The following is a 23,491-nucleotide window of genomic DNA, read 5'->3' as shown; positions in this document are numbered from 1 at the left end:
ATGCAACCTCCAGGACATGTTTGTGTGTGTGGTGCACACGGTACCTCCTTAAAAAAATGGGTGCATGATGCTCCTGCCCTAAGTGGTTGTGGGCATGACCAATGCTCTCAGCTGGCCAAATAACAGCGAAGCAGATTATTATTACTGTAAAATATTCATTTTCTAAACTACATACACCTAAAGATTCTTTTAAAACAGTTAAAAAGTAACATAGTGACCCCTAGTGCACACTGAATGTACTACATGTGCTAATTTGTTGACATCACTAACATCATTTCCTCCAGGTAGACGGTTCATCTGCACCAGTTGACCCTGAGAATCCAAAACCAGCTCCGTAAAGGTGAGGAGCTCAGATGGCAGAGGACATTTGGGCAAGTTGGCGTGTGCGTCAGTGGACTGCCATAGTTTCCTTAGAGCCTTGAGAAAGATGCCATGATTAACCAATCAACTATGAGCAATGTCAATGTACATTTATTTATTAAACATTTGTCATTTTGGTGCACCAACAAAAGATGTAATTCTATACACTGCAAAATAAGCCACATCATGTTGTAGGTGCATCATAAATCTCATCAAACAGTGCAGGGTCGGATTTCAGGATGATACCTGGCGAAACATCTCTGGGAAGTCATAGACGTAGGTGGTGCCAAGGCTCTGGGCCTGGAAGCGTTTAGACTGCAGAAGGTCTTTAGTGACATAGGGGGTGTTGATGAGCATACCGTGCAAAGGACCCTGCTTATCTCCATATGCCTGGAACATAATCTGAGGAGAGAGAGAAAGCAAAAAAAGTCATAAAGAAGAAAAGAAAAAGTAAACAAATATAAATATCCCCAACCTAGAAACAAATACTGTATAACAGCGGGCAGATATCACAATATCAACAGTTGAAGTAACAAAGGATAAACTTTCCAAATCACTTTTAGCCAAATATGCTAAATGACTAAATGCAAATGTCATCCGAGATGTATACGACTCATTTTCTGCAGTTGAACACAAAGACATTTAAATCTAATATGTTTATTATTCCTTTATGTGAGTCTTGCAGTACTCAAACTGGTGATGCTCCAAAAAGCGCATACTGTACATCCAAATGTTAATGTAATCCAAATGACTCCGGTGCATAAAACAAAGGAAAAAAATATTCCTTTGATTCAATATCGTGGAAGTGTTCATTGTTTTAATAAATAATAATACGATACACTTGTAAAAGAAGCTTCTCCCTGCTTCTGTTCGGTTAACTTATTTTAATATTTTGCTTTACTGCAAAAACTTATCCATGAAATTTATAATGCACTTGCGCAAGTTTGTATCACTACATTTTTAATCCCTAATATTTAAAGGGATACTTCACCCAAAAATGAAAATTCTGTCATCATTTACTCACCCTTAGATTGTTCCAAACCTGTATAAATGTCTTTGTTTAGATGAACACACAGGAAGAAATTGTGAGGAATGTCAGATCTCACCCACATTTATAGTAAGGAAAATAAATCCTATGGGAGTCAATAGGGGACAATCTTAAAGATTTCTTCCTGTGTGTTCAGCAGACCAAAGACATTTTTACTGGGTTGTAACAATCTAGAGTGAGTAAATGATGACAGTATGAAGTATTTAAAGTGAAGTATCACTTTAAATATGAAACATCTGACATTTATCAACTGCTATAAATGACATTAGTAGTTGGCCGGCAAACTCCTGCATTTTAAAAATAGTTGTTCAACAGATTCTTCTTTATCAGTAAATTATGCATGTCTTGTGTTTGTTACATGAGAGACACGTGAGCCCCACCTGTCGATCTTTGTGCCCCACCTGTCCTGTACGGGAGTCTGTGACCTCCTTGTACAGGCTGATGTCCAGGTAGTAGCCACTCTCATTTGTCAGAAAGAGGCGGATGGGGATCTGTTTTCCAGTGGGAGTCAGCCGGATGTTGATCTTCAGCTCGGCTTGGAGCACACGAAGCTTCCACAGACGACTGCCATAGCGCATGACCATGGAACGCACAGATTCCTCGATCTGATGACAATTCAAATGTTTAAAACATGTTACATGGTATAACCTATGGAAATATCAACATCCCAAACTTTATCTGTAATAAAACAAAAGCGGGCTCAGGCGTCTTGAATGGCTGGCGATGTGTATCAATTACCTTAGAAGGGTCCATGATGACGGTGGGAACAAAATTGAGGAAGATGTGATTGCAGTCTGTGCGCACTGTGGTGTTATTAAAGGCCACCTCCAGCTCATCCATGGCCTCGAGCAGCAAACGTTCTGCCTCATTATGCAGGTATTCAAACGACGCCTCCTACAAAGCACAGAACCACACGTCTCTACATTTGCAACTAGACATACGAATGTGATCGCAGGTGAAGGATCACGCAGTAGCTCCTACCTTGGTGACCAAGTCAGAGTGGCGGATGATGGCCCGCACAAAGAAGCGGTAGTCTGTGACCTCAATGCCCACCTCCACACGGGCAGCTCCCAGGTATAGGTGCATTTTATGGTTGGCGCAGGGAATAGCCGTCAGTGCAAAGTTACGCATGCGGTTGAGCTCCAATTGGAAAGCCAATGCAGGCTCCAAGTGCCTGTAGATACGGTCCTCTTCAAACTGGAAAGAAATATTTGCACACTGTTATGCACGTTTTAAAAATAAGCAAACGCATCACTTGTACTGCAAATGTCTATCACGCATCACTTGTACTGCAACTAATTCAAAATATAAACAAAACCCACAAAAGGCCAAGTTCTGATCTGAAAAGGAGTCCATATGCCTTTGTTATGATTGTTACTTTAAGCATTTTGTTTGGAGCCACTAGCATCGCAGAAATGAATCCAAATATAAACGGAACAATATTTAATCTAACAAGTAAATAAATGAAATCAAAACATTGTAATTGCATTGATGCAACACGTTTGTTTAAAACACAAAAGGAATGTGAATGCATTGCGTATCTAAGCCACATAAACACTACGGCAAACATGTTTAAATAAAAGTATGAATAAAATCGAAAATATGAATGGGAGATTTTACAAAAGTGAGTCTACAGGAGGAGAACGTGCCCGTGAGCTACAGTGTAATAGCAGGCTGGATTTAGTAAATGTATGTAATCACCGCAGCTAATGGATGTCATCCCTCTCAAATGAGACAAATAATTAAAAAGTTCATTAATGTAATGAGCTTTGCTGGAACCATTTTAGCAAACTATCAGGGTTGATAGAAGACAGAGAAACGCTGTCGATCATGATGGAGTGACTTCCACAGCCAAGACAAGAAACATGAATATAACGGCTTCCTCCTTTTTCGCTTCACATTATCCTGTAGTTCTTTTTCCCCCAATCATAAAGCACTTGATGGATTTAATGAAGGCTTTTAAATGTACTGTATTATGCCCTTTTGTGTCTGTCGTTCTTAGACATGAACCATAGCTCACCTTGTCTCGAGCCCGGAAGGTGAAAAATTTGGGGAATTCTCTCTGTGAAACAAAAAAGACTTTTTTTACTAAAACTAATAACACTTCTTTAAAATTTGAATTTCAAAGTTTATTGAAACTTATTTAATATTACGTATAGGAATTTATAGTCGGTTCAATATTTTACCTGTGTTTCTCTCTCCTTTATCTTAAATAAGTGCTCCTCTGTGATAACCACGGTGCGTGTGTGTGCACGTTTGTGTGTCTATGCGCGTCCGTATAATGTGTGTGTGTGGAGTTTGCGAGTCCGTGTTTTGTACGTGGGTGCGTTTGAACCGGTGTGTGCATGTTCTGTGTTTCCACCTTTTCTAGTTTTTACTTGTATAACTTTCAATGCTTATAGTTAATATGTTTCATGTAAAGCTGCTTTGTAACAATTCAATTGGTAAAACGGGCTATATAAATAAAGTTGACTTGACTTCTATCCATGTCAACACCTTGTTTGATTCAAACACCAGACTTATATGTACAATATTACATCAATAGAATTTTGACCTAATAACCTTGAAGGATTTTTTTTAAATCATAAAGTGTAAGTCACTTAAACAATGTTCAAGTTCTCTGTTCCAAAATCTAGACAACATTTGTTGCCATCATGGGTGCACTACCAAACATAAATTTTGTAAACAGCGATTGGAACCAACAACATCCATGTAAACAAGTCAATCCCAGGATGCAAAAAGTCTCAATTCAGTTACAAATAAGTCCAAACTAAAACGTCAAGCAACAAATGGGTATAAAACTTGTCTTTTAGGAGAAGCAATATAAAAGACCAATTTCATTAGCTTATGTTAGGGAAAATGTACTAAAGAAAACATTAGAATATTCTAGAAAAACAAGCTTAATGATCATGCATGGTCAGAAAGATTTATTAATGGCAATTTAATGCTCAATTTACATTGTTATTGACCCTTCTTGTCATGTTTGATTTTGGTTAGGATGCTATTTTACACGATCAACCTCAAGACAGCAATTTACCTCTAGGTTTTGAAACAGAGCCAGTGTCTAATCCCTTAGAAACTACTTACATGGAACCTTTGGTCCACCTCACAGTTGACCTGCTTCCTGAAATCCTGTTAATAACGGCGTCGAGAGCAAAGAAAAGGGAGACAGAAAAACATGCAGTGGGCAGGCCAGATTTCAGATCATTTATGATAAATGACTGTGATTTCGATTGAGGTTGAACTGCAGATTATTTCGTTATCACTCATTGGAAGACAGAGTGCAGAGCGAGAGCACAAACATGCTTTAATGTCGGTTTTTAATCATACCTTCTGAGCAACCAGGAAAGTAAGTCTTCGGATGCCATGCTCAAACAGCTGAGATTTCTGTGGTAGACATTAATTGCATTTTTACTCGGCGACAAATTGAGATAGGAAAACTGCTTCAGCAATTCTGCTAAAATGCAATAACCCTCTAAAACATGAAGATTCATTTCATGAAAGATGCTTCACCTTAGATTGGGTGAATTCGCGGAACATAGCTGCCAGCCCGTCGTCGTCAATGTCACTGTCGGTCTTTATGGCAATGTTAAGAATATGAATCGGCTCATCTTGGATGCTCTACAGTGAAAAACAAAAGTAAAACTTTAAATGTTTATTTCATTTATTTTGTTTGTGCATGTCAGGCGATTACCAGCTTTACGCGTGCTTCAAATTGACACGTTACATGTATTTCTCATCTGCATGTGGAATGAAAAATGGATACAAATGTGTTAAGCTGTAAATTATGTAAATCTCTGTCGATAACCAGTTTAACTAGGAGCAATTCATTTAAATGCTATGGACAGAATTTAACAAGATGGGTGAAAGTTTCACCTTGTTATCGTCCTCGCCATACAGCACTGGGTTGCCACCCTCCGGAAAGGTTGGAGAAGATGGTGGAGAGTCTGAGAAACAGCTCAAGACATCCTTGATGTTCCTGTGAGAACAATCACATTTACACCCAAAAAGCACATTTAGTTTCATCAACAAAACTATCCACAATGTCAAACTTCTTAGTGTAAACAATCCATAAAAAAAGAAAGAAATGCTTTGATCAAGGTTAAAAAAAATTGTTTTAGAGGTTAAAAAACGATATATTCATTGTAAATGTAGTTTATATTATGTTTTATTTTACACGCAAGGAGCAGAATTAAATGAGATAAAATAATATATTCTAAAGAATGATTGTGAAAACAAATCGGTAACATTTATTAAATCGGTTGAGAATCTATGTTGCCTTTTAATTTCACATTGTAATGAACCTAAAAACATGCCGACCTGGTGAACTCCTGGAAGGAGCGGAAGGAAACCATGGCACCCATGCGCTGACAGGGTGGCGTGAAAGACGTGTCGAGCAGAACATCACTAACACTGGCCACATGGGCCATCCCATAGTGGTTTAGATTAGAAGAGAAGGACATCCTGAGAGCACAACACACATAACACAAACAAACATGTTATTAACCAGCAACTCAAAGCTAAACTCTCACTTACTGTACCTTGTAGATCATTCCCATATTGAATTACTTCCTCACTCGAGATCAGGGGTTAAAGAGACATGCATTTCCTGAATGTAAATAAACATGTCGGAAATGTATAAAAGGAGCTTATTATCAGAAGAAAATTTAAGAGTTTAAGAAATAAGAGATTATGATTGAAAGTTCACTGTATGGGAGAATGAATGCAGCCTTATAAATGGATTAAAGATATAGCGCAGTCTGGTTTAAAGAAATATTCCAGGTTAACATCATGCTCCTTTGACAGAAATTTTGACTTGAATGAATTTGTAAAAACTAATATTTTTTTTATATTTTTTCCCTTAAACTCAGACGTCAAAGTGCTTTTCTGTAGAAATCAACAGCAGTCTGCAGCTAACCTGGAATATCCCTCTACTAATATCCATGATTATAATAAAGTGCTGAATGATCAGGACTACAATCAATTCTGTTGTTATTTACACTGTATATTGATAATCTGACAAAAAAAGGTAAAAGTGACAGGTTTCCTTGTCCCTGTTAGTATAAACAGCACATCCCAACCCATAAAAGACCAATTAACAAAAGATTCCCAACCATCAAAAGGATCCGTAGGAATAGAAGAAAAAATACACATTTTGACCAATTAAACCCTCTCTGTGATTAAACCCTGTAAGTGCTCTTAAACAATCTGTCCTGTTCTACCTCTCCTCATTCTCAGCAGAGTCACTAGCTGCCCCTGTTGCGGCACTATGATTTGCTGCAATATCTGGAATATTGTAGTCCTGTAGTGGGGTAGACAATCTCCTGGGTGGACAGTGATGACACAGTCACATTTTGACAAAACAGTGGTAGGACACCAAAAACAAGATGACACAGGCACGCGCACAGGCACGCGCACAGGCACAGGCACACAGGCGCACAGGCACAGGCGCACAGGCACAGGCGCACACGCACGGGCACACGCACGGGCACACGCACACAGACACACGCACACACAGACACACGCACGCACACAGACACACGCACACAGACACACGCACACAGACACATGCACAGAGACACACGCACACAGACACACGCACAGAGACACACGCACAGAGACACACGCACAGAGACACACGCACAGAGAGACACGCACAGAGAGACACGCACAGAGAGACACGCACAGAGACACACGCACAGAGACACACGCACAGAGACACACGCACAGAGACACACGCACAGAGACACACGCACAGAGACACACGCACAGAGACACACACACACACAGACAGACACGTGGACACACACACACACAGACACGTGCACACACACAGAGACACGCACAGACACGCACACACACAGAGACACGCACACAGAGACACGCACACAGACACACGCACACAGACACACACACACAGAGACACACACACAGAGACACACACACACAATCATTTGCATGCACACACGCTGATGTCTGTATTCATATTTTGAGTTCAACAGAAAGTGAACTGTTTTTTGTGCAACAATCACAACTCACGGCATCACAATATATCGATTCTCTGGTCCGATTCAGCATCTAAGTGCAAGAAGCACTAAACTTTGGAAAGCAAGTACATGATCATAAGATCTGTTCACCAGGTGTTTAGAATGCTATTCGGAACATGAACCTTTGTTTTGGTTAAATGCTAATTACTGTAGTTGATCGGAGATATCTTTACAATCGAACATACACAAATGTCTGGGCTTACATTGCGTGTCTAGTCTGCAGCATACTGCTTTTCCAGTCTATGCTTTGGTTGAGGGAAAAAAATAATGTGTACTATACCTGTTAAGAGTGGGGATGTTCCCTCTGCAATCAAACAATTTTTACAATGATTACTGATTGGTTAGTGTCAGGCATCAATAAGACAGGTCAGCCTGAGAGAGTTGAGAAGTGTGTGGCCCTTTCACTTGACCGACAAATCCAATCCGATTTCACAGTTTCATTTGTGCGCAAATGAACTGCTCTTACACACCGCTGCCAAGCTAAATCAATCTCAGGAAAGTATGTTGGCCCTTAAAGCCAAAAGAAAGTCATAAGAAATTATATTTTGCTTTCTTATAATTATTTAAGTTAACAAATACATTTTCGATGTCCGTTTTTACAGCCTTTAAAATTTTTGGCATAATTTCATGATGACAGTTGACCATTTACTGTATAGACTGTTTCAGCCGACGTGCATTTGTGGACTGAGTTTCTTTATCGATCTATTGTCTAATAATATAACTATTTGAATTAGATTTAATTTATTATTTTATCGTATAATAATTGTATTTAATAAGTTTTGTTAAATAAACAATTGGTTGAACAATTGGCCTGTATTTTTGTTGCATTTAAAGGAAACGTATGGGACATTGACATCTAGCGGTTGAGATTGGTATAGCGGTCTATAAAACTATATAGATTCTATAAAATATTGGAAAATTGAAGTAACAGTCCTTTGTTTCTTTTGCTTGTTATCAGAAATAATCTACAGGCACTCTATTATTTGTGACTGAATACCGGTAGTTAAAAGGGAAGTTCACCCAAAAATCTACTTTGTGTGATTTTTTACTCACCCACATGAAGTTAAACATTTGGGCGAACTTCTCCTTTAGGGGCAGTCCACTGTCCATATGCGCAGTACCGTTTGTTTATGTTGTTGCTTTGAAACCGTCTATTTTGAACAACTGCTTAATAGCTTTTGATCTTAATTGTCAAAAATGAAAGCAATGCTCAACGCAAAAAAATCTTAATGGTCCATTGAAATGTTTCATCATCTTTACGAAGGAAATAATACAATTGTTTATTTTCAAGGGAAATTTTGTAAGCACTGAAGCCACACACTTCCCTTAAGACTGCCTCTCCTTCACATGCAACAACCAAAACGTAGCTAGAATCTCTACTTTAATATAGCACAAGACATAAGTCATTTATTTTACACCCATCACATGCAAAGCAGCAGTAATGGTGACAAAAGCACATGCCTTGGACAGGTATTATAGATGACTACAAACTGACACAAAGAAGCATGGCATACATCAGGGCAAGCTATGCAGAATCAGCTCACAAGAATAACGTTGCATGCAATAAAACAATGGGTGCAGGAAAGTCAAGATGTAAATTAGCCAATCATTGCAATCGCTGAGACCATTATATTGGTTGCGTTGCATTTTTTGGTTTGTAAATGCGATCAGTGTCGTGTCACCTGAAACAAATGGATGTGACCAGCAAAGACCTGCGACCCCATGAAGAGGAACTGTGATTCAGACAGTGTCACTATATTGTTTTTCGTCTCCTACTTGCATACAAACCTCATTAAAGCAGACTCAGAGACTAAACCATTGGAGCAGACACAGGTAAGCGCTTTTAGGAGAGGATGAATTGTGGTACCCATGGAGGAGAATCTGTGTTGCACTTAGCCAGTACTTATGCAAATAGATACTTGATACAAATGCAATAAATAACCCTTTTCACAGTTTGAACAAGCTCCTCCACAGACCCAAAGGGGGGTGATGGAGAGGTGAGGGAGGCAGGGTTATAGTACATCCTAAAGTACCTGTTAGGATGGGATGTGGGCAGCATAAACTGGAACTCTACTATACAGGTGTTGTCTTTCAACTGACGGTGCTGGACGCTGTTCAGTTCATAAGCAATATAAGCTCTACGAACATACACCTGGGGAGAGAGAATCACATGAGGGAAAAAGTGAAGAATGTCCTGAAGGACATGTAAAACAAATTGTCGCCTTGGAAACAAAAGGTTCTATCTGCATTCGGAGCGGTTTTGAGTCGTTTAGTTTTGGAATTCCATTTAACTTTGTAGATAAAACCTTTTTTGTTTTCTAAAAAGCCCCTAAACAACATTCACAACGTAGCGAAAAAAACACCAATGCGACGAAATGGCAAAGCTGCAGTCTTACCTCAAGAGCAGCCATTCGCACCACCTGATTACTGTGGTAAAAGAAATTTGGCAGCACATCAAAGATGGACGTCTCCGAAAGGATCAATTTCTAAAGGAAGGCAACATTTTCAAGTGATTAATATTTTGACAAAAACAGCAGCACTAACTTGAATTAAAAATAAATGCTTTAAACAAACAATATTAAAAATATAGCAAAAAGGTTATTTTGGAGATATTGGTTTTGGTCCTAAATGAAGGCAAGTAAATTATAACTTCCTATATTTGTCTGAAAATTCTTATATATTTTAAACTACATGCAATACCAAGTTGTGTTACTTAAAAGCACATAGACAAGTCCTACCTGCAGGTTCTCAATGCAGAACTGATGTCCATACATGTCGATGGCCGACAGGAAGATGGATTCCACTTGATTGTGTCGCAACTCGTATGAAGGAAGGTGAGAAGCAATAAGAACCTGCGAGAATTGAAAGTTTAGATTCCTGTGTCTTTAAACAAAGAACTTTGTGAAAACTGTTCCAAATTGTTTTGACTTTGCTTCATTATCTACATAGGCAGCTACTAGGGTAGGGATGTAACAATATTATCGATATCCTGTTATGGCAATAGCAAAAATGTCTCAATATTATCGTAGTCACATGACTGCATGAAACGATGGGTCTTCTGGGCCTAAAATAGAGAATTTTAGAAACAAATAATAGATGTTACTTTTTTCAGGGTCCATCTGGTGCAATCCTTTTATTTTATAAGGCCCGATTCACATTTTGCGTTTATTCTGTGTGCATATTGCTTATTTTAAATGTAGATTTTGATGTAGAGCACATATTTGTAGGTGCCTCGGCACCGCATCGAGATGGAAATAGTTAAACTTTTCATAAAGCACCGTGGTTCGTTTGAAGGCTTGCGTTTTCCACACGGTTTTAGACGTGAAATGTGAATCGGGCCTAAAAGGGATTTTTTGGTAATTTTTTTTTTTACATCCCGAGTAGCTACCTTCCAAGGCAACATCATAACCAAAAAGGCATGACTGTTCAAAAAGATCCAACTGGTGCTTATTTGGCATTAAATTGTTACTGTACCTACGTGGGCAGCTCAGTAGATTTGAAAAAAGTGCTTCTGACCCTCTGACATAGTCTGTGAATAAGTGGGGGGATCTAACCTGGCGTGCACGCAGGGCCACTTTGGCATTAGTGGTCTTGCTAAGCTGTGTGAGCTCGGTAAGGATGGCCATGAGTTCATCCGTCAGGGTGGGGTCTCGGCCGCACAGCTGATCCTACAGAGAGATGATGAACTATTGACTCGTATGACGAACTGAAAAATGAATTCTTTTTTGGGACATTAGACAACTTGTCTTTAGTTTACATTACAGCCTGTCAAATCCATACCAAACATTCATAATAATAAATGAAAATATCATAACCCAGTGAAGTTGAAAGAGTGACTCACAATCAACATGGTGACCAGACAATTCTTCTTTGTTACTTGTGCGTGAGAGAAGATGTAGTTGAGTACATTGGCCATGTCTCCTTTGTTTTCCTCTCGTAGAGCAAACACACACTTGTCATAGTGTCCTAAATGAACACAAACGCATAGACAGAATGAATGATACAATGAATGATTATTATGCATATATTTGCAGGTGTGTGGGATATAATAAATTTAGCTCTCAAAAAACCGACCCACTACAACATGCTGTTGTAAATCTTAAATAATCGAAGGACATATTTAAAATACATTAGATCTTTGAACTGGACAATAAGATTTATTTACAGGTGTTCGACAGCCAATGGCATAGAAGGTGACACCTGTGTGCCTTGGGTTAATTGCAATAAAAATATTTAAATATATATATGAATAATCTGTAGTCATTTTTTTTCCATTGTAAGAATCGATACACCCGAATTCACCAAAACGTCTGCCACCAAGTGGTCACCAGGTGTCTTCAGATATCAGAGTTCTTACCATGTTGAAACTGAACTTCCACTCTTAAGTACTGCCTGAGAAGGTCCATCACTACTGCCTTCATATGACCCCTGATGCCACTGCGGTACCTGGAAACAAATGCACTGTTATTACTAGGGATGTTTCTGAGTATATGGGCAACTGTTTACAATGTCTGAATGAATGACTAACTTCTGAACCAGCTGTACAATGCTCTGTGTGTTCATGAAGAAAACCTCTCTTTCTGACTTCCTGTTTAGTGTGGCAGCATGACTGTCCAGGATATTGGCGACCTAGAGTGAACATTTAAGCACATTTATGAACAACAGTAATAAACTATGTTATAAAACATAGATAGAATCCTGCCAATATATACGATAAATTGCAATATACTGTCATGGAAGCTTTCAAATAAGTGATTTTAATCGGCCACTATATGCTAAAGCTCTACATGCCACACAAAAAGCATATGGGCAAAACTTTGTTTGGTGTTAGCAATTTGTTGAGCTAACTGCAATTCACTCAGATTTAGAACCGAAAGATACAGTTTAATAGCTTTAAAGGGCCAAAAGTAGCACCTGCTGGCTGGGAAACTGGCAGAGGACAGAGGTAATGTTACTGGCATACTGAGCCATTTCTTTCTTAATGGACTTTTCTACAGCAGGAGGGATTCGGCCTGACACGCTTGTCATGATGTCCTGAAGCTCTAGCAGGGGCAAAGATGGGTCTCTCAGAGTCTTCATCAAACGCTCCACCCATTCCTTCAGCTAAAAACACATAGACAAACACATCCTTAATGTCTATTCACACCAAGAGTGAATTTACGGCAATATTTATAAAACAATAAAATAAATAGAATGTATGTTGCACAAAAAAGATCCATCTTTTTCTGACGGACTGAGTGTATCTGAGAAAAAAGTGAAGGAAGACATCACTTTAAATGAAGCATTGCGTTCAAACAGCTTTCCCTTACCCTGGCACTGAAGAAAGGTTCTGGAAGACAGAAGCCATTCATTATGTGCACCAGATGATCCAGAGTAATATGAAAGACTCGATGAAGCTTCTCTCCTCTCAAAGCCACAGACTGAACCTTGGGTAAGGTTCCTGTATACAGCTCTGCCTTAAACACATACATTCTTACTTAAATCACCGGACCACTTAACCTTGCTATGCATCACATGTAAACCACGCATAACAAGATCAGTAATAGATGTGTGTACCTGCTGTACTCTGCTCGGGTCGTCCAGCTGTAATTTCCCGATGACACAGCCTGGCTCCAGCACTGCACCAGCTCGCTTCACGTAGTGAATACATCCAGACTCTGACGCCGTTAGGGTCATCACCATCTTCATCACCTTCATCACAAACAAAACAAGAAATTCACACGTGCGCACCAGTCTCTGTGGTCTCTACCCTGATAGCACACTCCATCTGCCAGTCGTCTATTTGATGTCTGCATTTACATTTGCAGCACATCGTTTTGCTCATCTGCAATACGTCTCGAAGACGTCTGCTTTCAGATGTCATATAGACATCTTGAAGACATCTGTAATATGTTTATGATTTAGGAAGGATGTAAAACTGCTCTCTCAAAGATTTTTTTACGTGTGCTAGCTGTGTACAGACGAGTTGAACGACCTGCGGTTTGAAGTGTGGGGCTGAGATAATGTTCTTTCAAACACACCTCTATCTCTGCATAACAGTGTCCAGCAAACACGTGTCCGCCATCCTCCACAGTGTACTGGATGAGTTTCCCAGCAGATGGAGAGCGCAGGAGTGACGGGTCATTCTCCTTCTCAAACACGCATGTCTTGTTACCGATAATGATGCGATACCTAACCAGAAAAATACAATATAAAACAAACAAGCTCAAAAAATACAATTATTTGTAAATAATCTATCACTTATGACAGAAGCAAATTGGCTAAAGTTTCATGCTGTATTTACCTGTCCACCTCCTCCTTCATGTATGTGGTATAGCTGCTGCCATCGTATGAGAGCAGCAGACCCCCGTCACTCAGCCGATGAACGTCCACCTCAGCTGAAGAGTTATTCATGATGACCACATAAGAGTTGGGGGACTGTCTCGTCACCTTCAAGACATATTTGGTCCCCTCGTATATCAGCTCCACATCCACCGTGTTCAACAGGGTGTGAGCAGGTAAGACCTGACCTCTGTAAACACCCAGGAAAAAGAACAAATGGTTTCATCTTAAACTAACACAGAATTCTTTCATCTTTTGGAAGTCACTTTTATAAAGTAATATTTTCATACCTCTCCAGTGAATGCAGGAAGTTGGACACACTATTCCTGAGGTTAACATCAGCCACATGCAGAGCTCCACTGACTACTCCTAACATAGTGTCAGGACGCTCGGCCTGCAAACAATTTCATGCATTTAAAATAGGAAATCCGTTTATAATGGCACTATTGACTAAACTAAATGATACACAAAACTGTAAGGTTTACATGAAGTCATTTAGCAGACGCTTTTATCCCAAGCGACTTACAAAGTAGGGGCACCAATTTGTGCAACAAAAGAACAACAATGCACGGGTGCAGAAATCGGGTCTCAGTTGGCCTACCAAAGTTTTTTTTACATTAGAATAGGATGCCACGATTTCCTGCAACCATAGGTCAATGTTTGATTGAGAAATGTTGTGATGTAAAATGAAGCGGGTGTTATGAGACATATGACTGTACCTGCATCTTCTCTGAGATAAGCCGGTCTAGCCAACCTGTATCGATGGTGTTGTGTTGAAAGCTCTCAGTTTCCAGAAGCTTTATCAGATACTCCACAGTAGTCCTGAAGTCTCCTCTGATGGACAGCTCCTTGAGGGCCACCACCATGTTTCTATGATAATGCAGATATTGTTGTAAAGGTGAACGGTGAATTTGATCTCAAAATGTGAGGTTTGTTGCTTTGTCCAGAGCATGAACTACATTTGTCAAAAACTAGACATTTCAACTCCAAGAGTGTATGAGGTAGAACTCACATTCAAGTGAAAGTCAAGTAATACACCGCAGTGTTTGCATTATTGTACTTTCATATTAGTATTCAAGTTCTTATACATTTTTAGGGTGTGTTTACACACTCTAAACACCGGTTTGATCTGTTAAAGGGCCGCTGATCCAAAAATATTCACTTTTAGGCTGTGTCCAGACTTGGTAAACAGTGTTTTCAGTGTCATCAAACTACAAATGTGAACATACCCCTAGATATATAGTTTAATTTATATGCATTTATATTGTTGCAAGTAACAGATTCTTCCGACATAAAGAAGAGATTTCATCAAAGTGTATAAATCAAATGTAAATTAATACTTCATGTAAATCCATGTTATTTAAAAAGTGACTGATTTAGAATCGTGCACTGGAGAACATTTCTGACTGCAGACTGCACTTCAGGTTGTCTTACTTTAATAAGTATTACTAAAGATGGTAACAACACAATGTCAAAAACTCAAGCATTTAAATCAGCAAGTACTTACGAGATGGCTTCCTCGCGGTTCTCTCCCCAGGAGAAGCAGTGGCCAAACTGAGAGTCAGCAAATTCATGCAGGCCTCCAGCAGCCGCCACGCTAAAATAACCCCATACGTTCTTATTACTGCGGAAATTGAGCTCTTGAACGGTACCCGAGCTGGGCTTAAAACCCTAACCAACACAAATTAGCATTTTATTAGTTACATCATTCCACAAATTTAATTTGCATCACTATAAACATATTTTTCCAATTCCACGTATACGATCACCATAATATACTTCATTCATGATCATTTTCTTATTTCTGACTACACAGGCCGTTTGTAAACCCTATTCGCATGCAATACGGTTTGGATTTATACACACCTCATCTGGGTTCTCACTGGTAATTCGAGCTGCAATGACGTGTCCACGTGGAGAGGGGCTGGTAGAGAGTCCATCAAAGTCAATAGGAGAGTCTCCCCATGGCTGCATCCCATACATGACTCTTATGTCTTTGATGCGGAGAAGTGGGATGCCCATTGCGATCTGACAGATAGATGACATACACAGCTTTAATTTCATTTGCAATTACACGATTTGTTTAAAAGGGCTCCTCATCAATAAAGTAAACCGTTTCGTTGTAGTCCAATGCCGTGTTTGCTTAGAAATATATTACATTTCAGAAAAAATAAAGATTGGAATTTCTTTGCATGTCAATAACAATAAAATACAGTCACGTGACTGCTGTCTTTGCAATACTGTATGTGTCGTTTCGCTTAGGTTTTGCCATAGAGCGGGTGGAATTGGGGGGTAATACTTTTTTTGTTTCTAATGTATTCGGCTTGGCTTCTAGGTAAATGTTAGCTGGGCTGTTCTGTATGATTATTAAGAAGTTGATAAATAAAATAGAACAAGTCTATGAGATGAAAGTTTGATCGCTTAAACAAATAAAAGAAAACCTTTACTAAACAAGGCACATATTTTAACATATTTTAAATACTATACACGTTGCATCACTAGCTACATGCCAAAGATTTATATCGAAGGGACCCCCTAAACATGCACGATTCCCCTTATTGTGCGGTCCTTTTCACATCCACTTCAATTATGCATTTTCTGAGCAACTCCCACTGTCTACCTTCTCCCTCTATCTGCTTTCCTCATCCATCTGCAGCAGTCTTTGTGTGTCATTGTAACACATTACACCCCCTCCCACCAGCTCTCGGCACACTGTCCTCAGCCAAATGATCTATATAGCAAGGACGGCAGTCACGTGACTGTATTTCATTGTTCTTAAGATGCACTTGTTCTAGTTGTTGCACAGACCTACATTTGCATTGTGCCAGTTACATTATGCCACATTAAATCCACAGGACAGCTATTAAACAAAGATTTTCCATGTTTATACAACTTTACATATAAACCATTATATAACTTTGATTTATCTATCAATTTGTAAAAACACCCACTGGTTAACAGTAATGCGCATATGTCAGTGGACCACTGTAAACCTCGTGTTTTTTCAAAATGAGGAAAAAAGTTGAAATCGCTCTCATTGTGGTAATCGTCATCATGTCAAGGCTTATAGTTAATAGAGCTTAGTTGTATTCAACTCCCAACAATTCTCTAAATACACTGTTTCACACACAAACCTGCAACTGGGCGGCAGGCAGATTAACATCAGCTACCATCTCGGTACAGGGATGTTCCACTTGTAGACGAGGATTGAGCTCCAGGAAGTAAAAGCTGCCATCTTGACTGTAGAGATATTCTACTGTACCAGCACTAACATAGCCCACCATCTTAGCCAGTTTTACGGCACACTGGAGCAAACATACACAAACAAAAACATTTAAACATTGGACTTCTGTTGAATATTCACAAGCACTCATAACTATTCAATACCTTCTCCATATTCTCGAAGACATCAGAGGTGGCGATAGTCGCAGGAGCTTCCTCGATGATCTTCTGGTGTCTACGCTGAACAGAGCAGTCGCGGCCGAACAGAGAGATGGCGTTACCGTACTGATCAGCCAAGATCTGCACTTCCAGGTGGCGAGCATGTTTGGCCAAACGCATCACGAAGATTGGAGAGCCTGGTACCTCTACTTGAACCTGTGTGAAATTTAACCGGATAGAAAGGAGAATGAGCTGATGAAATATACGCTATGAGATTTAGAAACAGGTATTTTGCAAAGTACACCAAGGTTCCCTAATGGTTACGTGAAATGTGGTAGTGCTGGATTATGATCTCTGACCTGTCTAAACAGATTGGGGAAGTCTTCTGCAGTGTTGACCTTCCGGATACCTTTTCCTCCTCCGCCCTCAGATGCCTTCACCATCACCGGGTATCCCACCTGCTCAGCTGCCTGTCAATCAAATGAAACCATTTAAAACATTGAGCATTTGGTATTGCCCTTTCACTGACAGGTCTGAATCATGAGCACATGTTTGGGTTATATGACCGTGTACCTTCATTCCAGCCTCCACGTCCTGTATACAACCCTGCTCATACAGCTCAGGAGGAACATTGACGATTCCTTTCTTCTGGTCATTCTCTGTCCACTCTACAGTCAGTCCTGTACAAAAAAACACCACAGTCAAACTTCACACCCATAGTAGAAAGGACAGAACTGATAAGAGATAGAGGGAGTGACGAACCTGTTCCACTCCAGGGTAGCGTCGGGATGCCAGCAGTCTGGGCCACAATAGAGGATGCAATCTTGTCCCCAAGAGCCCACATGGCAAGACTAGGAGGACCTAATGAAGTCACAAACCACCAATCAAATAACGGCATTTGAATAATATAAGCAATCTGGTGCTGAATGGCCCTTTACAATATGTCAGTCTTACCCATGAATGCAATGCCATTCTTGTGTAGCAATTCAGGGAGTTTGGGGTTCTCGGAGGCATGGCCCCAACCTGCCCACACCGCCTGCAGAAAGTGAGGTTAAATGTGAACGAGAAAAGGAGAAACAAATGCAATTTATTTGTCATTTTTATGTTTATCATCAAATAAATTGTAATGACAGAGAAGCGAGCCAGTGTCTCGACAGCCACCGGCTTTACAGAGATGCGACTTTCCCCCGACCATTTGGATATGCGTGTTTACTCAAAAAAAAGGGGAAAAAAGGCGTGTAGCCTACTTTGCGTTTTTATTGCTCTGTGTTATTCTGCATTAACCAACAAAATATAAAAATATTAGTACCTATTTGTTACGTACTAATACGTAAAAATATTAGCCGTCTTTGTTAGTAAACTCCAATATACGCAACACAATAAAGCCCAACAACATAACTTAGGGCTATTTATATGGCACCAAAATTCAGGATTAATGCGGTAATATCGCACACCGCTCTAATAAGCCGCACAAAATCACAGCATTGGAAATTCCTTCACCGCGACAGCCCTTATGGTTGCTGGGGCGTACTGGGACCAGACCACCTGGTATTACCTGAACAGGAATCCGTTTAGCTATGTCCAAGATGAGTTCCACATTAGCATAGTTGTTGTTGTTTGTCCCTCCTGGCACTGGCACATAGTGATCAGCCATCTTGATGTATTCTGTGGACATAGATATTGTCACATAATACAATTAAATGAGTAAAGATGATGTCGTAATCAGGGGCGCAACTACTCAGTGTTAGGGGGGTATGCAGAAACAGTTTTTGCGCCCCCCCTAAATAAAAAACTGTGCCGGACATCATCATGTATGGGCTTGAAATAATAAAGGTTTATTTTAAAAGTATATCAGACAGCTACTGTAAGCCCACCATAATTATATGGTATATGGACACAAATATATAAAAATGTATTCATAGAAATTTCTCTGCCATTTCTTTCTTTTTGCCGTATCTAACACGTACCGATTCGTACCGAAACGTGACACAAGTGTAACGTATCGAACCGAACCCTGAATTTTGTGAACCATTACACCCCTACCTTTTCCATATTAATAATATTAAGAAATTAATCTGTTGGTATCAAGTATGAAGTTGGTATCAAGCTCCCTCTACACTTCCACCTAATGTTAGACCTACCTAACTTTGCTGTTAAATATAGCAGCCTAAATTCGATTTTTCAATCAGCCTAGGGATGGCATCAGATAAGACAACTATTATGCAGTAAGGTTGTGCTGCTGTTGAAATTACATGAACATTTGGGATTTTAAAAAGTACAAATATGACACACACACATACATATAGAAAAATAATTACAGGGTCACATCTCTCTCTGTTTAAAGATCTGTGCTGATATATATACATACATACATACACATATAGCACAGATCTTTAAAGAAGGAGAAATGTGGCCCTTGCAGCTTCCATGTCACCCAGCAGATGTAAAGTAGCCTGTATGTCTGACAGCACAGCTGAGCTAACATGAAGCTAATGGTAAAATAAAATCCATGATAAACCAGGCTAATTGCATAAGGAATGTTTTCCAGCTTCTAGTCATTTATTGTGCATGCTACCTTATATTTACCAGTTCTTATTTTACTTTAATAAAATTGAGATATGTCATGCATGGCATTGGTACAATAGGGTTTAACCAAAATATAAATGTAGATATCAGCAGCAACATTATTTTGCATTAAGTTAGCAAACACTTGCCAGTCAATATTTATATGTTCAAGCCTCCAAGTTTGGTAGCAAATCTATTCATGAATCCGACGGTCGGTTGCTCAGCAAGCTCGCTAGCTAACGTTAGTCTGTTAACATGAATATTGTATTTGCAAGAATAGACGTCACATTTTGAATCCTACCTGTTGCCTTTCACCATCCACGTAGTTAGCTGCTGTCGCATCCCTTGACAGGCCGTCTCCTTTTTCCATCTTTCTTTTTCTATTTTTAGCCCCCGACAGCTTTTTTGGTTTATCCATCTTTTTCAAATTCAAATTTCAACGACAACTCACCAACGTTACTGCGTACTTAACGTAACTCACGGCGCCCCGCCCACTCGCGATATTACCCTTCTATGTCTAAATAAATTATATGATGGAATCTTATGAGGGCACCGGTGCCGCCTAGCCTGTTAGTCCTCTTAAATGTATATAACTTTTTATACATACAATAACTTAAATAAATTTTAGAAAAATGTATATAACTTTTATTATTTCACATTTATTAAACCATCGCGTTGGCGCCCCCCGTGGTGCGGCGCCCCTATGCGCCGCATATAGCGCATACCCACTTTTTGCGCCACTGGTCGTAATCAAAGGTCAAATCTTCTGCCATATTGAACCTTCTGGTTTACCTTTTAAATACATTTGCCATCCCAGCATGGCCTATCCTGGATTAAACCGTGACAGGAGTTCTTTTTAACTCTATCAGTGTAACAGTTAAGCCCTTTTTTAACTCACCTGCGTTGGCCTTGAGGTCCTCCGGGGTCACCATGACTACAAAGCGGATGGCCCGTTCATTGCGAAACATTTCATAAGCCCAGCGCCGGATAGAGCGCATGCACTTGACTGCAGCAATCCCATTGTTGGCGATGAGAACCTATAACAAACATATTTAATGTCTGCTACCACACACGTATAACAGTCAGCAGTCAATAACCTTACCTTCTCAATGACTTTGTTGCCACCAAAGCGGGTGACAAACTCGGCGGGGGAAGCCACGGTAAAATCTCGGTGCAGGTCGATGCGCCTGCGATCCCTGCCTTGCTTTACAAGATGAAGTCCTGACATACTAGGCCTTAAGTAACACACAAACATCACAATACACAATGCTGCCTGAGAAACCAGAGAATACAAAACACTAGTAGAGCAGTTAAGAGCTGGCGACCAGCCTATAACAATAACTTATTTATTGTCTGTATGCATTCAAACATACTGCGACATTAATGCTAGTGAACCATATTTTAATTAAGGGAAACTCATCATTTATTCCCTCCTGTCAAAACATGTATATGACTCTTTGTTCTCTGGAACACAAAAGATTATATTTTGAGTCCATACCAGCTAGTATGACATGAGGCTCAATTAATAAAATATTAATATTTTTGGGCAAATTATCCATTTATTTAGTACATTTTAATGTATTCAGTTTGTAGGATGATTACGTGATTACTTTGACCATTATTGATTGAAGTGATATGTTGCAATGACCATGGTTGGGCTTACTGCTACTCTTGTCTAGCAGTATTTCACATAGAAACCATTTCCCTAGATAGCTGACAATGTCTTTTAACCACTACACATGCACATTTTAAGTGTAAGGATGGATTGTAAATAATCTAAGAAAAATCAGCAAACTGGAATTAAACACGAACACAGAGGCCTTTCTTTTTCTGGACTACCCCAGCATGGGACTGTCACCAAAACCGTCAATCTATGTAGTCCAGAAATTGCCGCTATTCCAACCTCTCCTTGAAGCGGTTCCACGCACACAAAACCTCAATGCACACCCAGTTGTGACATGTCTCTGTGAGACCTTGCTGGGCACAGAAAAAGGAAAAGCTGCCAAATACTGGCAGTGAAACAGCAGTTGTAAGTACAAGCACAAAGAGGCGCTCTGTCCAGATTTTACACGGCACAGCAATGAACCCAGATGAACCCTGATGATGAGGCTGGCAATTTACAGAAAGTGGCTTCAGATTCACACATCCACAAATGGGTATAAAACTGAATCACTTAGACCAGCAACACTGGTCAACTATGCACACTTGCACTGTGGTATACAAAAGGTGAATGAAAAATGAAAATGAATGCAGACTGAACCGTTAAGGCAATAACATTCTGCCTAACATCTTTTTTGTGTTCAATAGAAAAAATAAATAAAGGTTTGGCGTTTCAAAAATGTAAAAGACACTCCCCTGTTCTCTGGTACCAGAGATAGCACTACTGCATGACACAAGGCAATGTCACAATAAGTGAAAACCAGCGCACAAAGGATCACTGACCTCAGATTGTGCAAGGGCCCATCCAGGCTTTCGAAGCCCATCTCGGAAGTGCTGTCTGAACTAACAGAGGAGGGTGAAAGGGAGCGCTGATTGTCCTCCATCTGGAGATCGAGTTTTCCTGCGGTCTCATCCTCTGAGTTATCCTCAGACACAGAGCCCAGAATGAAATGAGAGTGCAACGCAGCTAAAGCTGGGGGTTTACTCTCTACTGAGTCCTGCTCTGCCATGGGTAAGCGACGCTGGCAGGCTGCAAGCACTACAACAGGATAAAAAAAATCTGGTCACATTCAAGTTTTATAAATGAGGCAATATATAAATCAGTTTGAAACATTTGTTTATTTTACATTTACCCTTTAAAATGTAAAAACTAACTATAGTGGTACTGTAGTAACAGTAACAATTTGGCTTTCGTTGTATTCGTACAATAGACTACTACTGGAATGGAATTAATACCACATTTACCCTTTAAAATGTACAAACTTACCATAGTTTTACTGTAGTAACAGTAACAATACGGTTTTCGTTGTATTCGTACTATAGCCTACTACTGGAATGGAATTAATACCACATTTACCCTTTAAAATGTAAAAACTGACCATAGTTATACTGTAGTAACCGTAACAATACGGTTTTCGTTGTATTCGTACTATAGCCTACTACTGGAATGGAATTAATACCACATTTACCCTTTAAAATGTACAAATTTACCATAGTTTTACTGTAGTAACAGTAACAATACGGTTTTCGTTGTATTCGTACTATAGCCTACTACTGGATTGGAATTAATACCATATTTACCCTTTAAAATGTAAAAACTAACCATAGTTTTACTATAGTAACCGTGGCGAAACGGTTTTCGTTGTATTCGTACTATAGCCTACTACTGGAATGGAATTAATACCACATTTACCCTTTAAAATGTACAAACTTACCATAGTTTTACTGTAGTAACAGTAACAATACGGTTTTCGTTGTATTCGTACTATAGCCTACTACTGGAATGGAATTAATACCACATTTACCCTTTAAAATGTAAAAACTGACCATAGTTATACTGTAGTAACCGTAACAATACGGTTTTCGTTGTATTCGTACTATAGCCTACTACTGGAATGGAATTAATACCACATTTACCCTTTAAAATGTACAAATTTACCATAGTTTTACTGTAGTAACAGTAACAATACGGTTTTCGTTGTATTCGTACTATAGCCTACTACTGGATTGGAATTAATACCATATTTACCCTTTAAAATGTAAAAACTAACCATAGTTTTACTATAGTAACCGTGGCGAAACGGTTTTCGTTGTATTCGTACTATAGCCT

At 39.5% G+C, this 23,491-nt stretch overlaps 1 protein-coding gene across 5 annotated transcripts in view; it reads right to left on the bottom strand.

Moving 5' to 3' along the window:
* acaca (acetyl-CoA carboxylase alpha) overlaps positions 1 to 23,491 on the bottom strand; it is a 41,265-nt gene that overhangs the window by 15,725 nt on the left and 2,049 nt on the right. The window contains exons 2-40 of one of the 5 annotated variants that reach the window (XM_079448962.1): positions 22,165 to 22,420; positions 20,825 to 20,957; positions 20,621 to 20,759; positions 18,713 to 18,822; positions 18,112 to 18,193; positions 17,920 to 18,018; positions 17,731 to 17,837; positions 17,517 to 17,627; positions 17,164 to 17,373; positions 16,911 to 17,081; positions 15,643 to 15,804; positions 15,284 to 15,447; positions 14,496 to 14,646; positions 14,067 to 14,170; positions 13,739 to 13,966; positions 13,476 to 13,626; positions 13,012 to 13,146; positions 12,765 to 12,911; positions 12,370 to 12,558; positions 11,984 to 12,084; positions 11,813 to 11,901; positions 11,297 to 11,421; positions 11,010 to 11,123; positions 10,194 to 10,307; positions 9,852 to 9,941; positions 9,489 to 9,607; positions 7,736 to 7,759; positions 6,631 to 6,732; positions 5,729 to 5,872; positions 5,285 to 5,387; positions 4,922 to 5,029; positions 4,739 to 4,795; positions 4,496 to 4,540; positions 3,429 to 3,470; positions 2,390 to 2,605; positions 2,147 to 2,302; positions 1,789 to 2,013; positions 607 to 762; positions 271 to 417 (exon numbers count right to left, since the gene is read on the bottom strand). In XM_079448962.1, the coding sequence (XP_079305088.1) occupies positions 271 to 417; positions 607 to 762; positions 1,789 to 2,013; positions 2,147 to 2,302; positions 2,390 to 2,605; positions 3,429 to 3,470; positions 4,496 to 4,540; positions 4,739 to 4,795; positions 4,922 to 5,029; positions 5,285 to 5,387; positions 5,729 to 5,872; positions 6,631 to 6,732; positions 7,736 to 7,759; positions 9,489 to 9,607; positions 9,852 to 9,941; positions 10,194 to 10,307; positions 11,010 to 11,123; positions 11,297 to 11,421; positions 11,813 to 11,901; positions 11,984 to 12,084; positions 12,370 to 12,558; positions 12,765 to 12,911; positions 13,012 to 13,146; positions 13,476 to 13,626; positions 13,739 to 13,966; positions 14,067 to 14,170; positions 14,496 to 14,646; positions 15,284 to 15,447; positions 15,643 to 15,804; positions 16,911 to 17,081; positions 17,164 to 17,373; positions 17,517 to 17,627; positions 17,731 to 17,837; positions 17,920 to 18,018; positions 18,112 to 18,193; positions 18,713 to 18,822; positions 20,621 to 20,759; positions 20,825 to 20,957; positions 22,165 to 22,391 (5,097 nt within the window). In that variant the 5' untranslated portion in view covers positions 22,392 to 22,420. Of the gene's footprint in view, positions 1 to 270; positions 418 to 606; positions 763 to 1,788; positions 2,014 to 2,146; positions 2,303 to 2,389; positions 2,606 to 3,428; positions 3,471 to 4,495; positions 4,541 to 4,738; positions 4,796 to 4,921; positions 5,030 to 5,284; positions 5,388 to 5,728; positions 5,873 to 6,630; positions 6,733 to 7,735; positions 7,760 to 9,488; positions 9,608 to 9,851; positions 9,942 to 10,193; positions 10,308 to 11,009; positions 11,124 to 11,296; positions 11,422 to 11,812; positions 11,902 to 11,983; positions 12,085 to 12,369; positions 12,559 to 12,764; positions 12,912 to 13,011; positions 13,147 to 13,475; positions 13,627 to 13,738; positions 13,967 to 14,066; positions 14,171 to 14,495; positions 14,647 to 15,283; positions 15,448 to 15,642; positions 15,805 to 16,910; positions 17,082 to 17,163; positions 17,374 to 17,516; positions 17,628 to 17,730; positions 17,838 to 17,919; positions 18,019 to 18,111; positions 18,194 to 18,712; positions 18,823 to 20,620; positions 20,760 to 20,824; positions 20,958 to 22,164; positions 22,421 to 23,491 lie in introns of those variants that run through there. The other 4 variants (XM_079448963.1, XM_079448964.1, XM_079448965.1 and 1 more) reach the window with 4 other exon arrangements.

Source organism: Barbatula barbatula (assembly GCF_947034865.1).
Source record: "Barbatula barbatula genome assembly, chromosome: 2".
In the NCBI taxonomy this organism is placed as follows: Eukaryota; Metazoa; Chordata; class Actinopteri; order Cypriniformes; family Nemacheilidae; genus Barbatula; species Barbatula barbatula.
The sequence above is the reverse complement of the archived record's forward strand: the minus strand, read 5'-3'. Positions and strand labels throughout refer to the sequence as shown.